The sequence below is a fragment of the Phoenix dactylifera genome, chromosome 12 (assembly GCF_009389715.1).
Source record: "Phoenix dactylifera cultivar Barhee BC4 chromosome 12, palm_55x_up_171113_PBpolish2nd_filt_p, whole genome shotgun sequence".
NCBI lineage: Eukaryota > Viridiplantae > Streptophyta > Magnoliopsida > Arecales > Arecaceae > Phoenix > Phoenix dactylifera.
The window spans coordinates 13,005,327-13,019,611 of NC_052403.1; the positions used below are offsets into that span (position 1 = coordinate 13,005,327).

Sequence of the window (14,285 nt, forward strand, 5' to 3'; positions counted from 1 at the left end):
AGTTGGTAAAGTCACTGGATACAAGCAACTTGATTTTGATTTTTTTTTCTCTCTAAAATGATCTATTTGATGACTAGTTAATAAATCAAAATAATTCTTTGTCCCTATAATTTTCTTAATCTAAATTATTTGATGCCTTTGGGGAGACTCATGTGGGTCTCTTCCTGGGCCAGAGTTTGAAACCCAACCCATCTCCTATAGTAGTGCAGTCAAACCCTCAAAACCCTCAGCTTTTTCTCTTTTCCTCGCAGGCGGCCTCCACCGCCCGCCTCTCAAGCGAAACCAGTTGAGAGGAGGAAGGCAAACACCTCACTCTCTCTCTTCCGCCATGAATCTCCTGCGGAGCTTCTCCGGTAAATTCTTTCCCCAATCCGAAATCCAAAACCCCAATACCCTCCCATCTCCTTCTCCTCAATCCGCTCATGAAAATCTCTTTTTTGATAAAAAAACAGCCCAAAATCGCCGCTCCCTGGCTATCTTCAAGCACACCTCCCGGACCTTCTCGGTGGAAACGGCGGAGTACGCAAAGAGGAACTACGCCAGCAATATCTCCGAGTACAACACCGTCATCGGCTCCCTCATCGCTCAGCGAAGGCAAAGCTCCCACCTTTCTTGCCCCTTTCCTCTTATTGGCCTTCTGATCTCATTTGTAATGGGTTTTGGGAATGTGGGCTTCAGGAATTTCTTGCTGAGGGATGTGTATGATGACATGATGCTTGATGGCGTCCAGCCAGTGCGCGACACCTTCCACTCCCTCATTGTGGGCTCCATGAAGGGAAGCCGGCTCCAGGATGCCTTCTTCTTCCGTGATGAGATGAAAGCCATGGGCTTGCCCCCCGACGTCGGTTCTTCTGTCCTTGTTGCTCTTTTCATCTTTTATTGTACTATGTATTCCGTTTATAGTTGTGGCATTGGTTGCAATTGATCTTAAAGCTTGTAACTTTGGAAGTTTTTAGAGTCAGTCTTGGATGGAATGGAGTTGAAGCCTTTTAGTGTTGCAGGTTAATCTGTACAACTTCTTGATATCGACCTGTGGGAAATGCAAGAATTCCGATGCGGCAATAAAAGTAGGTTTTTGTTTCTTGATATCTTTTTGATTTTGTTTGCTTAGCAATATTTGAATTTGATCTGGAAATATTTGGTGGGCGCAGTGATCTTAATGCTCTTTTATCACCTTATACATCTTTATTGGATGGTTGAATTTTTGTTTTGTTTTGTTTTCTTTTTCCTCCTCTTAATACAAAGCTTTTGGAAGAAATGAAGAGGCACGGTGTGAAGTTGAAAGGAGAGACCTACATTTGTCTCCTCAATGCTTGTGCAGCGACTGGCCGTACAGATCAAGTGTATGTTGTATTGGTGATAGGATACCACTTAGTCTTATATTTAATTCTGTGAATATTATTGTCTGTTTGAAATTTGTTTGTCTGTTTTATGGATGGGAATTCTTAGAACCTTGCATGCAGAGTTTCTCGCTACCTGGTTCTTATGTGAATGTGGATTTTATGGTTGTCAATATAAGCAAGCAATGAAATTGAAGAATACACTTGCTAAAGCATAATATCTCTACAGTAGTGACTGTATAGTTCAGTGTTTAAGTGTTATTATAGAACTTTGCAGTTTTTGCATTTAGTCTCTGCCAAGCTGCAGGTTGCTTCAAAATAATAGTTTCCACCAATGATTTTTGAGGGAACAATTATGTGGTAGTTTTCTATGGGTTGGAACAATGGGCAACTCTACCTTTTTTTTCCTTGTTTACATAGAATGATATACGTGATGATTTGTGGAAACTGCTCAATCTATTCATCTAAATATATTTAAGATTGATTGATCATTAAGATGTATCAATTTACGTAACAGCTATGCAATTGTTCGTGATATGACTGCTGCTGGTCTTGGATTAAACAAATTTTGCTATGCTGGACTTGTAGCTGCATTTAAAAACAAGTTGCCAATCACTGAGGAGACTACTACAAAAGTATGTGATGCATGCTATTTTCCTCTTCTTCTTCGTCTTCTTCTTTAATGATATTTACTTCTACATTTTTTCTAAATATGTGCTATGATGAAAAGATTATCGAGCTTGTTAAGCAATCCAAGGGTTGGTCCTCGATTGAAGCTTCAAGTGACAGTGGACAGAATGTGATGATGAATGTCTCTGAGGAGGAATTGTATAATATCCCAACTGCAGAATATGTGCACAGACGGGGATTTATCAACAGGCAGTTAACAGTTTATCATGTAGCTTTACATGCCTGCGCAGATTTAAAGAGTAAAGAGGTATTATTTTTTTTTCTTCTCTTCTAACTGGAGTCCTGTTGTTGATTGATATTATGGATATGCGATCTAGCACGATAATGTTATTCTGCTGTATCTGAGCACAGTGCTGGGTTGTAAAAGGAAATGTTGTAGCAGTAACTAGTTTTTGTAAGTGTTGCCTCTTAAATGCTTTTCAGTGGCTTGTTTTTATATGTGTATAATGCACATGTATTTGAATGCGTATAGAAAAATGCATTTATTTCAAAAATAATTAACTCATTTTGATTAACCATTGATGCGTGAACGAGCTATTATGCTGTCCTCCAACTAAGAGTTCTATAATTTGGATCTGGGGGTCTGTAGCTGAAGCATGTAAGAATGATACTTATGGTAATCAGAAAAGAACATGCTACATTAGATCCTAAGTAGAGGATGAATGCAATGTTCAAATTTTATTGGGGTGCTTTCTTGTCTCAAAGTGGTTGGTCCCAAATGCATGAATGAATTCAATAAAGTCAAATATGTGACTTTTAATATACTTAAGATTTAGTTTGTCCTTTATTTTTATGAACAATATTTTAGTAATGCAAATGTATCCTATGCTGGCCCAAGTAGTTGGGAAATGGTTTGATGATTATGGTTATTTATCTGATATTGGAATGCAAATGCCATTTTTCCCCTTTTGAAAGTCATGTCCATCATGAACTTGTTTCTAAGGAAGTATGATTGGCTGCTTTTTGTATTCTTTGCATTCTTGATCAGAAGAGTTCTGTTCAATGTCGAGATCTTACTTCGTACTCTCCATTCAGATAATTACACAAACATGTTGAAGCTTAAAAATTGGATTTAGAAACATTTATATTTAGCTTGAGGTGTAAGGTATGGTGCTGCATGCTTTAACTTCATCCTAATGCAAGATTTAGTTGTACTATGCTGGATGTTTGAACATAATTCTGGATCTGTAGCAGAAGCATTTGCAAAAGATGCTTGTGCCTAACAAAGAATGTGCATTCTGTGTTCATGATCTTTGTATTTTTCAGTCCTTTTGGAAATTTCAATGGATTAGCCTTCTTATTGGGCCAAAAAACTCATTTGTATGGGGTCAAATTTGCATTAACCCATAGGTTTATAAAATGTTGAACCATTGATGCAGGGCCTTCAAGCTTTGACACCAACTTTGATGTAGAGAGAAAAGAGAGGGAGCAAGAAAAAGACGGGAAAGAGGAGATGTGGAACTCCTGGAATGCTAAAATAAGTGGAAATCCACCAATAATAAAGGATTTGTTTAAATTCAAATTCGATGTTCAACTCTCCCTTCATTAAATAAAAGATGATTCTAGATGAGACTCACTAAAAGTCTAATAAACCTAAGACTATTCTTGGCCATTGATTTGAAGGCTTAAGGAAGTTGCTTGGCTTTCCACTAATAACCTTATGGGTATTCCATGACCTAAAAAAATTGGTTCAAACTCCAAAACTCAAAAAAGTCCAATAAAAAATCAGGTTAATTTCTTCTCGCACTCAAATTTGCAAGAGTGAATGTCTAACCATCCAGTGTTCTACATAAGTAAGCTGGGGAATCAGCCTGAGACCAAACCCCTGACTCTTGGTGTTTTGACTATCAGCCTTGAGAATTGTTTAGTGTTCATATCTTATTTTCCATCTAGACTCAAATTTGCATAATTCTTGATGTGCTTGAAATCTTATTCAATTACTACCTAAGGAAGCCGATCTTTATCCTTACTCATCATGAGGTTTATTTCATAACATAATCTTTGGGCTGATACTTATGAGAACAAGATACAATTCACTGCTACTTGTTTTTGACCATGATTGCTACTCTTGAATCAAAATTACAGCCAATGTATTGCATCCACATGCTCACTGAACTCTAGGTAGACATCCTTTCCCTGACCTTGGGTGAGAGAGCTCTCAAAAGATCATTCTAGAAGCATGATGCAAAATTACCTTCTGTCCACATGTTAATAAGTGACATGGATAACGAGTATCAGATAGCCTTGTCATGTTGGTTTATTTTTATGCTCCAAGTCTTGCAGATGCTTGTGCATGGAGAAACTATCTATGTCTGATATTTAGTTCTAGGCTTGCTGCAAGAGCCATGCAGAAAGAAAATTCCTCGTTTGAGAAATAGCTGATTTTCTTTTTTTGCATTATGGTGTAGTTCTTCCATTAATTTCTTTGCTAAATTTAAATATTTTACTGATTTTGAGGATTTGAACATCTTATTTTTCATAAGGAAAAACAAATTGTTAGTCATTTGCAACTCTCATATATGACTTTCAGGCTATTTGACTCCATCATGCTCACACACTAAAATGTATTCCCTTTGACATTCTAAACTATATCATCAATGTTATTCATTATGATTGTAAAGTTGGGGGTTTGACTTTCCTTAAAATTAGTTAAAGTAAAAAGAATAATTTTGAACTTATAATCATATTTTGATCAATGTACTTTTTTAATGTCCCAAGACTTACCCAAAGGTGGTTGGCTAGAAAGTTGGGCCCTTGACCTTAGTTAACTACCTAACCTCCCCAAAGCACATATTCTATGGGACTAAGCATGCCTGTGGGGGTCATTACATACTCTTCCTGTTTAAGCCTCGACGTTGTCGCTAAGGGAAGAACAAACACCATGACTGGCTCGTGGTTAGCCCCCAAAGAGCCCACAATGCAGTGTTCTCTGGCCACTCATAGGTTGTGGGCTGGGTTCGCTTGTTACCGTTTATAACGACATAGGACCTTTGGGAGTTAGAAGGTTCTTAGATGGGGCCCTTGGCCTTGCTTAAATACCCAGGACCTCCCCAACGCATACCCTATGTGGGACTCAATACATGCTAGTGTGGGTCCATGCACTTTGTTGATCATTTATTTGACTTCTTTTCTGGGTAACTTATTGTCATGTGTATACCTTTAAATGTTGATATATTTGTTAAGTAAACCCTCATCTTTGAAACATAGATTTTGATTGTAGCCAGTTGGATCTTGTTAACACAACTGACCAACATATGATAACATCCAGCTCGGATGTTGCCTTTTATTTTACTTTATTGTTAGGCTATAAATTAATACTTCCCTGATTTAAGAGGATTAACTATTTGATCAGCAAAGACTTCTCTTAGCTTTTAATTCTTGTTTTTTTAGAATTGGTATTCATGAAACCATAGAATATGGCTGATCATTGAACTTTTGGTTCTTAAGTTGAACTATACCTTGATATTACAAAAGAAAATAATTGTGAGAGCATGGATTCAGTGATTAGTGGACTCTAAAACTGTAGCTCATAAATTATCAATTCATGTATTGCAGCAAGAGTTGCTAACTAATTTCTGCTTTCTATTACTTTTGTAGACAATGGAGACACTTCTTGAAATGCTTAAAAGGGATGGCTATTCTTATGATGTATTCATTGTGATGCAAGCAATGCGGTATTTTTCGTCAATATGCCTTATTTGGAAGAGTTAATTCTGGCTTGTAGATTTATATATTCTTATCAAGTATCCTGCAATGCACTTAATGGTTAAACTTATACTCATGCTGCACTTTGTTGTGGTGTATTAGATGTAATTCATTCAGAAATACATTCAGTTGATGCGATGTTTCATTTCCTCATATAGTGTTCTTTTAGCAACTTCCTTAGATATGATGGAGTGTTAATGGTTTTTTGTTATATAGAAAGTTAGTTCCTGGTATGTAACCTTTTAAAATAGTCAGTGTTTTGACTTAAGGAGCAATAGAGACATGAGAACTATGTACTCAAATTTACTTGTAGCAACATGGTTCATGTTTGTATATGTTGTGGCTATATTGAAGGTTTATAAAGTTGCTTGTTAGTATGCATGCAAAAAAATGGTGGGGTTTGGCCTTTGAATGAGAATGCCGTGATGGATTTATATTTTGTGTTCTTTATGCCTAATGATATTATTGGCTTGACGATGTTAATGTTAGCTTGGAGTAACATTTGGTCCATCGTAGGTGGTGTTTTTCTTTAGATGGTTGTGGTTAAAAAGATAAATACTGTCAATGTGCTCCAACAAGTCTGTCAAGGAAACATGGTCGAGTCTGACCATTTACATGATGTCAGTAGCAATGATGGGAAACCTCTTTTTCATTTATCCATTTATCTGGAAGGTGTGAGATTATTTTCTCGTACAGTTTTGTGTGATATAGGACTTTCACAAGAGGTATCTTTTTAACAATGCTTTAAAAGTTTTTCTTCAGATGCCCATAACCTTTCACAGAAATCTCACTCCAAGCAAAATTTGAGGAATTTATGGGAGCATAATCACTGAATTTTTTACAAGCATAGAAATTTTGGTCAGAAATCTGGTTGATCTTCCCTTCTAAAAAATTTAAGGGTTTTATTGTGGGCAAAAGGAAGTGAGATATGTAAATATTTGGTAGCAAAGTGATGGAAGAACTTGCTTTTGCATTTAATAGTGTTGGATATACTCACTTCATTAACTTTGAAAAGGGTGTACGATGATGGGATTGATCATTGCTTGACAATGTTAAAATTCAAATTTAAGATTTTCAAGTCTTATTTTTTAATATTTTATCCATATACGTTTTGTATTTTAACATGTATTAAAATAATAAAACTTTGATGGTTCCTTATCAGCATATAGAAAATAAAAATCATAAAATTCAATTTGAATATATGCCCCAACTAGGTTTTAAATTATTCAAAAGAGTTCACATGCATCAAAGAGGTAGAATCATACAGTACCTTAGTATTTAGATATCTTATTATAGATGGCACTTGCTCTAAAACGTGGTTTAAATTTTTGCCCAAAACTCCAAAATCAAAAGCGAAACATTTTGATTTTGCTTGCAACCGATTTGATCCTAGGATCAGGTTTGTAATTCCCTTCACTGCCAACTTATGGGGAGTCAAGTTCATTTATAAATGAGCTATTTGTGATAATCTTTTTGTCATTTCTTCTTTATTGCAATCTCAATAGCAATTTCTCTAGATTCAACTTAGACTTTCTTGGTGCCAAGAAATCTTAGTAGCACTATATTCAGAAAGAGTTTCAGAGCAAAAATAAAATTTTATGACATAGGCTGTCTATTTTTGAAACTGCATTTAGATTGTCTTGTTTTCAATTGTCATTAACAATAAAACGATACATTATACATATGATTTTTTAACATTATATTTCTTCTAATTTTTTCTAAAATAATATTTTGACTATCTTATTGGTGCCATCAGAATGATATTTCAGTGCTCCCAAACACCATACATACACCTTAAAATGATGTCTAACTTTTTTTGACAGTTTATTACTCTTTATTATTTCTGAAGTTCTTGCTTTCTGTTCTTCTAACTGAGACTACCATAACTGAAGCTGCAACTACTGAAATTGCCAAAAACGAAATTCATTTTCCTACTTGAGATCAAAACCAGGTTTCAAATCTTGCGCACTAAAATATGAACTAAGGATGTTGCCAATTGGGATAACACATTTTGAAAATAGAATAAAACAAAAAAATAGATTCCTATTCCATGTTGGACTTAAGAAAATAGGGCAAGTCATGGTTTCTCAAGAAAATAAAAAAATCCTCATGCCCAGTTGGAATTATACAATCCTGTTTCGACATGTATGTCTTTGGAATTTTCATTCATTTTACATATAATCTGTTTTCTATATTATATGCAATGGTTGAACATAAATTCTTCTACTGTTCAAATTTCAAAGCTTAAATTAATTCAGCATGAGTCATACAGAAAAGTGAACAAGTAGACACATGTATGAGTTATGAGCATATCACATGTCTTTTTTTACAGTTCCTTGGAAAAGGAAAACCATCATAAGTTATTATAAGAAAATTCAACCTTAGTTTATGCAGTTTATTTCAGCACTTAAAAACATAACAAATATAAAAAATTGATATGATTTGAAGGAGAACAACGAGATGGCGTTTATTTCAGCACTTTAGTTTATGCAGTTTATTTCAGCAGTTTATTCAATAGTGTGCCAGTTTGTAGAAAGACACAACAACGAGAAAATAAAAGCTTGGTATCCTAACAATTAGCAAGATTGTAAAATATTGCAAGTAAACATCTTCAAAATTGATTTTGAGCATAAGATATTAACAAATTATGGATTGCCTAGGAATTAAGTATTAAATCCAAGGTTTTAAATCTTGCTTATGGACCCAGTAATGGTCAGAGATGGCGTTGGGAAGTTTCCATGGTGGTACAGTCTTGACACTCGGAATGGATTGGCGTCTCAGTGATTACTGGGATGCCATTATTCTTTTTTTCTTTGCTTCTTTCTTTTATGTTGCTTTTAATGATTGTTGTTTAAAGGGTTTCTAGGGTTTCTCAAAATTTAGGATTAGGGTAGGTTTTCCTAGTTGATGGTTAGGTTTATGGTGCCATTGTCGGATCTGAACTCTTCCCCTCCTTTCCTCTTTTCCTTTCCTTTGCGTGCGAAAGCAGGCATACAAAAAGAAAAAGCCTTGGGCTCCTTCCTTTAACTAGGTCATAGGCCTGTACTGGTAGGTAACAACTGACCTGATCACCAACCTAGTTAGTCCTAACGGGGACTACCAGCATATACCTAGGTCCTAAATCCTTGAATATTAATTACATATTGGTAATCGCCAAATGATGATGCAAATAATTAAAAAAACATTAAGAATTCTCTGTGGGCATTATAATGAAAAGGGTAGTGAATTAAGTTGTTGATAGGATTAAGGATTTTGGACAAAGTATTACATTAATGATCACCAAATTCATTATACAAATCCCTGATCATAGAAATTGCTACTGCAATTCCTGATACTTTGTTATTAGCAAGGCAGCATTAGATGTTGAGTTCATACCATCAAATGCAGTGTGAGAGTTGAGTACTTCGGCAGTTCACAATGTTTGATAGGGTGAATATGCATGGTTCGCCATGATAGAGTGGAGCTAATGGACTACAAGTTTATAATTGACAAAATTTGTTGACTTTAGATAAGTGTAGATGGGCATAATGATAATTTTGCCATTTAAATTGGGGGACATATTGGATTAGCAACTGAGTGGAGGAACATGTTAGATGAAACCGTCTGTGTGCTAGCTGACCTGTCTGCCAGCACGATTTCAAAGAGAAGTGGATTTAAGGCTATCTTCATATTCAGTGATTAAGTTTCTTTTACTCTTATTGATCTCTGATGTAAGGGCTGTAATACTGTCATAATAATTAATTACTTTTTTAACCAGTAGGTACCACTATGCATGGTTGCATATTGACTGTGAATGCTGTATAACGACCTTTGTTAATGATATCATAATATGAATGTTATAACACACATACAAGCAAACAAGATATTGCCTTGTATGTTACTGAGATTATGTTTGTGTTTGTGAGACATTCTCCATGCTTGTCATTTCACATTTATCCAACAAGGCTATTTTCATCAAGAAGGCAGTTGGTGTGACCATGCCCTCTTCAGGTAGAATCTGTTTGGAGTCTTCAGTTATTTGACAAATCTTTGTAGAGTTTGTTTCTTGTTTTTCACATGCCAGCCATGCAGATGTAGAAATGTACTTGTTATGCAGCATTTCTGAAATAACACCTTTTGAGAGATTTTGCTTATCATGCGTTATCATTTGCTTTGAGTTATAATTATATATTAATCATTGTTACTTTATTCTAAACTTTCTGTGTTACTGATATTTACTAGTATTCTGCCTTAAAACAGGTGTTATTTCCATTGCGGTGATATGGATTCTGGTGTTAAGATTTTTGAGGAGTATACAAGTTCAAGACCCCCGACTGCTGAGTTGTATGTGGTGAGTCTGTTGATATGATTGGTCACCTGGCAAATTCTATCTTTCAGTAAAAAATGGTTTGTTTAACTAGCTGCTTCTTGGAACTTAGAATGTAAATGCTTGTGGTTTTCTGTCATCATTATAGCATTCATTTTGGACCTATGTGGGTTCCTGGCTGTGTATCCATGTGACATCTCCCACACAAATTGGGTTTGTCTCAGGAGAGGTGGCAGAAGAAAGGGAAGTGGAAAGAATTGGTAGCCTATTGATCCTGCTGGTATCCCAGAAAACATGGATTATATGATCAGCACCGTTACTTGGATACTTAGCATGGGTGCCAAGTATCCACATGTCCTCAATTGTCGGACACAATAACCTGCAAAAATCTCTTCACAAGGATACGGACATGGTATATTTGTGTGCGTGCATATCTATACATACATACATATGGCTGTGTATATATGTTTGTACGTATGCTACATACATATGCAAACACATATATGTTTATTCAAAATAAGAGAAAATTGAAATTACTGATACATTTACATTTAAAACATAACGACATTTTGCTTAAGTGTTCTTATAGTAGCAATAGCTTCATATTAAAAATATAATGACACTTTGCTTAAAGTGTCTGAATAATCTTGATAACATTATAAAGTGTGCAGCACTTAGAATTAAGAGTCCCCTGCATGACACTCCAAAGAAAATGCCAAGTGTTGGACACTGTTTGTTAACATCAGCAGGACACTTCAAAGTGAATCATCTACCTGTGTTGTGTCGTGTCATGTTGTGTCATTGAAAATGGAGTGTCCGAGTGTCATAGGGGATCAATGATTTTTCTTTGAACGGCATGGCTAATTGTGATGATATAAAGACATTAAAATACTGAGATAGCTTTTGGAACATTGACCCATGATAATTATTTTGCCAATTCATCAAGTAGAACCACCACTAGTTGCATATAAACAAGGTTTGAAATATCCCTGCATGGAAACCAACGAAGAATGCAATTCTACAGCTAGTAGAGAATTTAATATTATGCTCTCTCATGGTACTCTTTTAGCATGGCTCAATACTTGTAAAAGATGTGGGTGCTCGATGTGGTTGCATTTTGACAATTAAGCTGCACTAAGTTGATCATCCACTACCATTTGCATTAATGCATGTCCTTTTCATAAATTCTATATATATTCAATTATCTATGTTATCTCCGGTACAAGGTTATTAAATTTACAATTATATGAATCGCTGTATCATAGGTGCATCTACTCTTCCCTCACGACAATAGTTATACTTGTTTATGGTAAATTTTCATGCATTTTTTTCTAAGTTATAACTTAGTAACTACTTACGTATATGTAATGTACGTTATGTAACACTTACTACTACTACTACCAATACTTGGTATCTACTGCCAATACTTGTGCAAAATGTTCATTTATGTAATATATCCTGAACTAATAATGGTGCATTAGTTTGGAGAATTTACATGCATTGATTATACTGAAAATTTTCAAGAAGCTATAGGTGAAGTGCTAGAGAAGTGATTGATAATGTGTTCCGATAAATTATCTGATATTTATAATCAATATCAATATTATATGTTCACTCAACATAGAAAGTACAAAAGGAAAATCTTTTGAGTATTCATGTGTGCGAGAGAATAATATGCCTTACATATGTTATCCCTTGAGGGAGACAATTTTGAGTGCTTGAAATAATTAGAAAAATCAAGGAAAATCCAAAGGTGACCAAATAAACTCGTAGAAAATCTAGAAACATGTAAAATATAAATAAGAAATGGGTCCAGATATCCTAAATTCTGATAAATAATGACATGTTACAGAAACAAGATATTCTGTGCTATACTATGCAGACTGACAACTTATGATGGAAGAATGCCATACATAAGTTTTTGTTGTTTGCACAGGTCATGAGCACATGTGAGTCTTTAATGCTTGCGACATGTAATGCTTATGCTGTTTTTGGATGATGGGTACAAGGATCCATAGGCCAAGACCTAAGAATTTGACCATATAGGTTAAATCAGAATTGACAAGTGAACCAGAAATCTTGTATGAATTGAGATGATATTTTGATATATTCCACAAGAGATGTGCAAGTTGGTCAATTAGAATTCAACCTTTTTTTTTCTACCAAAATCAATGAAGGAAAAAAAGCAAAAATTGAAAGAGGAAGCAGACAAAAAAGTTAATTTTAGCAAAAATAGGAGAGGAAGAAGGAAAAAGGTAGATGTTGCAATTCCCTCTTAAGCATTGATTTTATGATCTTATTGTGGCCTAGCTTTTTGTGTTGCTTTTCATGTTGCAAAGAAATATTGCACAAAGATGATTTTCTGCTTGAATAATCTACTTCATGATATGTTAAATTTTTATTGTGTTAATTTCTTGTACTTGTGATTTCATAGACGCTAGTTGAGGGAGCAATGGTTGGTTATACTCCTCAAGGGATGCAACTTGCTCAAGATACCCTGGTAATTGATTCCTCTGATTTTGAGTCTGATTGTCACTTTGATCAAAGTTTCTACACTTGCATAATAAATTTTACTATCTTTGTCAGGAAAAAATGAGTGCACGAGGATTTTTCTTGAATGCCAAGATGGGAAATGATCTCCTCTTGGCAGCTGCAGGTGAAAAGGTAAGCAGACGAATATAATTTTGATTGCTAAAATAGGCAGTTATTTCTCCATTTATGTTTCTTCCAATATATATATATATATGTATGTATGTATATATGTATATATGTATATTTTAAAGTCAATGATCACATTGTCCTGAGAAGTTTAATGACTAATCTGACTATTGGCTGTCATGAGCTAGTGCTGAGTGCATTGAAGGTTTCTGTTAGGTCAACTGCATGTAATGCTGGACTTGTAGAAGGTTTTTGAAAGAATTATATTAAGTGCTTGATTTATTTGTCTTTAGATGCTCTGGAATGAAATTATAATGCTGAGAAACTTGTACTTCAATGAACTCTAGTAATACATTAATTTGATAATTGTATGCAGATGGGTGGATACACTACCGCCAATTATATATGGGATCTATTGCAAAGCCGCAGGATCAATCCTTCTCTTCCTGCGGTCGAGGCCTACCACGAGGGTTTAAAGGTTATATGTTTCCTTTTACTCTTGCATATGATGCTTTAACATAGTTAAGTCACTCAAGCTGGTTGTGTAAGAAGTAGACAAACAGTATATGGGGTTATTTTCTAATAAGTGCATGCATATAATTTTATGGCCTTATGTGTCTACCTGGCCTTAAAATGGTCAGCATTATGAGTGGACAAGGTCATACCATTGTTATGCGTCATTGTCTTAAGGTCATGGATTCCTATTAATGTACTGTCTATGGTGCCTTGAGAAAATACTTAATGGGTTCTCTTTATTCCAGAGACGGGAGATACCAGCAGATGATCCGCGGCTTCTAATGGTTTCACGCACGCTTGATAATCTTAGGCTTAGATTTGGAGGAAGAAGAAATGCTTAGTGGACCTCTATTTTGTTGTCTGCTTTCAGGCAACTCCTCTTCACAGTGCTTCTTAGCTTTCCAGATGCAGTCTTCTGTTATCTCCTACCAAAATAACATGTTAATATGACCAAGGTATACTTGTATAAGATTCAGAAGAGAGCATAATTTTAGTGTTGAATTACAGAGAAAAAATTAATTTATGTACTCTTCTACAGATCAACAACTTGATAGTTATTGTTTAATTGTGAGAAAGCTAAATTTAATATTATTTTTTTTAATGAGAAATACGGTGGGAATGACACCACCAGTGTTTGAACCATGGACCTGGTCCAAGTGGAGGGCTGCCAACCGGCAAAGCTAAGAGTGGTTAGCAACTTCACTAGCACCTAAGCTCCTGCATGTTTGCACATTCTTTCTCAAATTACATTAACCTGGTAATGGTAGAGCCAGCAGCTTCTGTTGCATACTGTTGCTGAATTATGTTCATTCTAGAATTCTTTGCTCATATCTAGTTGATTGATTCTTGGGTTCTATGCCTTTCTGCGATCTAATTACTGCACTTGGTTTCTGGAACTTTTGCTGATGGTCTTGGTCTCCAGCAGGTTAGTGATACGCAAGTCCTATGTGAATCTAGTGAAAGCTTTGCAAGTGGCATAGGCTCCATTGTATCTCCAGTATACTTGATTTTGTTTTCAAGTCTTGTATATGATTAGAAGCTTTGACGATCATTACTGATTTGTAAGAGCT

At 35.3% G+C, this 14,285-nt stretch overlaps 1 protein-coding gene across 1 annotated transcript; it reads left to right on the forward strand.

Annotated features, from left to right (window-relative positions):
• Nucleotides 1-213: 213 nt before the first annotated feature.
• LOC103719701 (pentatricopeptide repeat-containing protein At4g35850, mitochondrial-like) lies at nt 214-13,857 on the forward strand. The gene is made up of 13 exons (XM_008809069.4): nt 214-353; nt 453-594; nt 679-841; nt 1,002-1,067; nt 1,246-1,343; nt 1,858-1,975; nt 2,071-2,277; nt 5,628-5,704; nt 9,975-10,065; nt 12,476-12,541; nt 12,628-12,705; nt 13,076-13,177; nt 13,461-13,857. Exons 1-13 carry the CDS (start codon nt 329-331, stop codon nt 13,554-13,556), a joined length of 1,329 nt encoding a protein of 442 aa, XP_008807291.1. The 5' UTR covers nt 214-328; the 3' UTR covers nt 13,557-13,857.
• Nucleotides 13,858-14,285: the final 428 nt, after the last annotated feature.

Excerpts from the sequence above, each read along its gene's own strand:
- LOC103719701 (XM_008809069.4), top strand. The coding sequence starts at position 329 with ATGAATCTCCTGCGGAGCTTCTCCG. Across the intron at positions 354-452 it reads TCTCCTGCGGAGCTTCTCCG|CCCAAAATCGCCGCTCCCTG; the intron begins GTAAATTCTTTC and ends ATAAAAAAACAG. Across the intron at positions 842-1,001 it reads CCATGGGCTTGCCCCCCGAC|GTTAATCTGTACAACTTCTT; the intron begins GTCGGTTCTTCT and ends TTAGTGTTGCAG.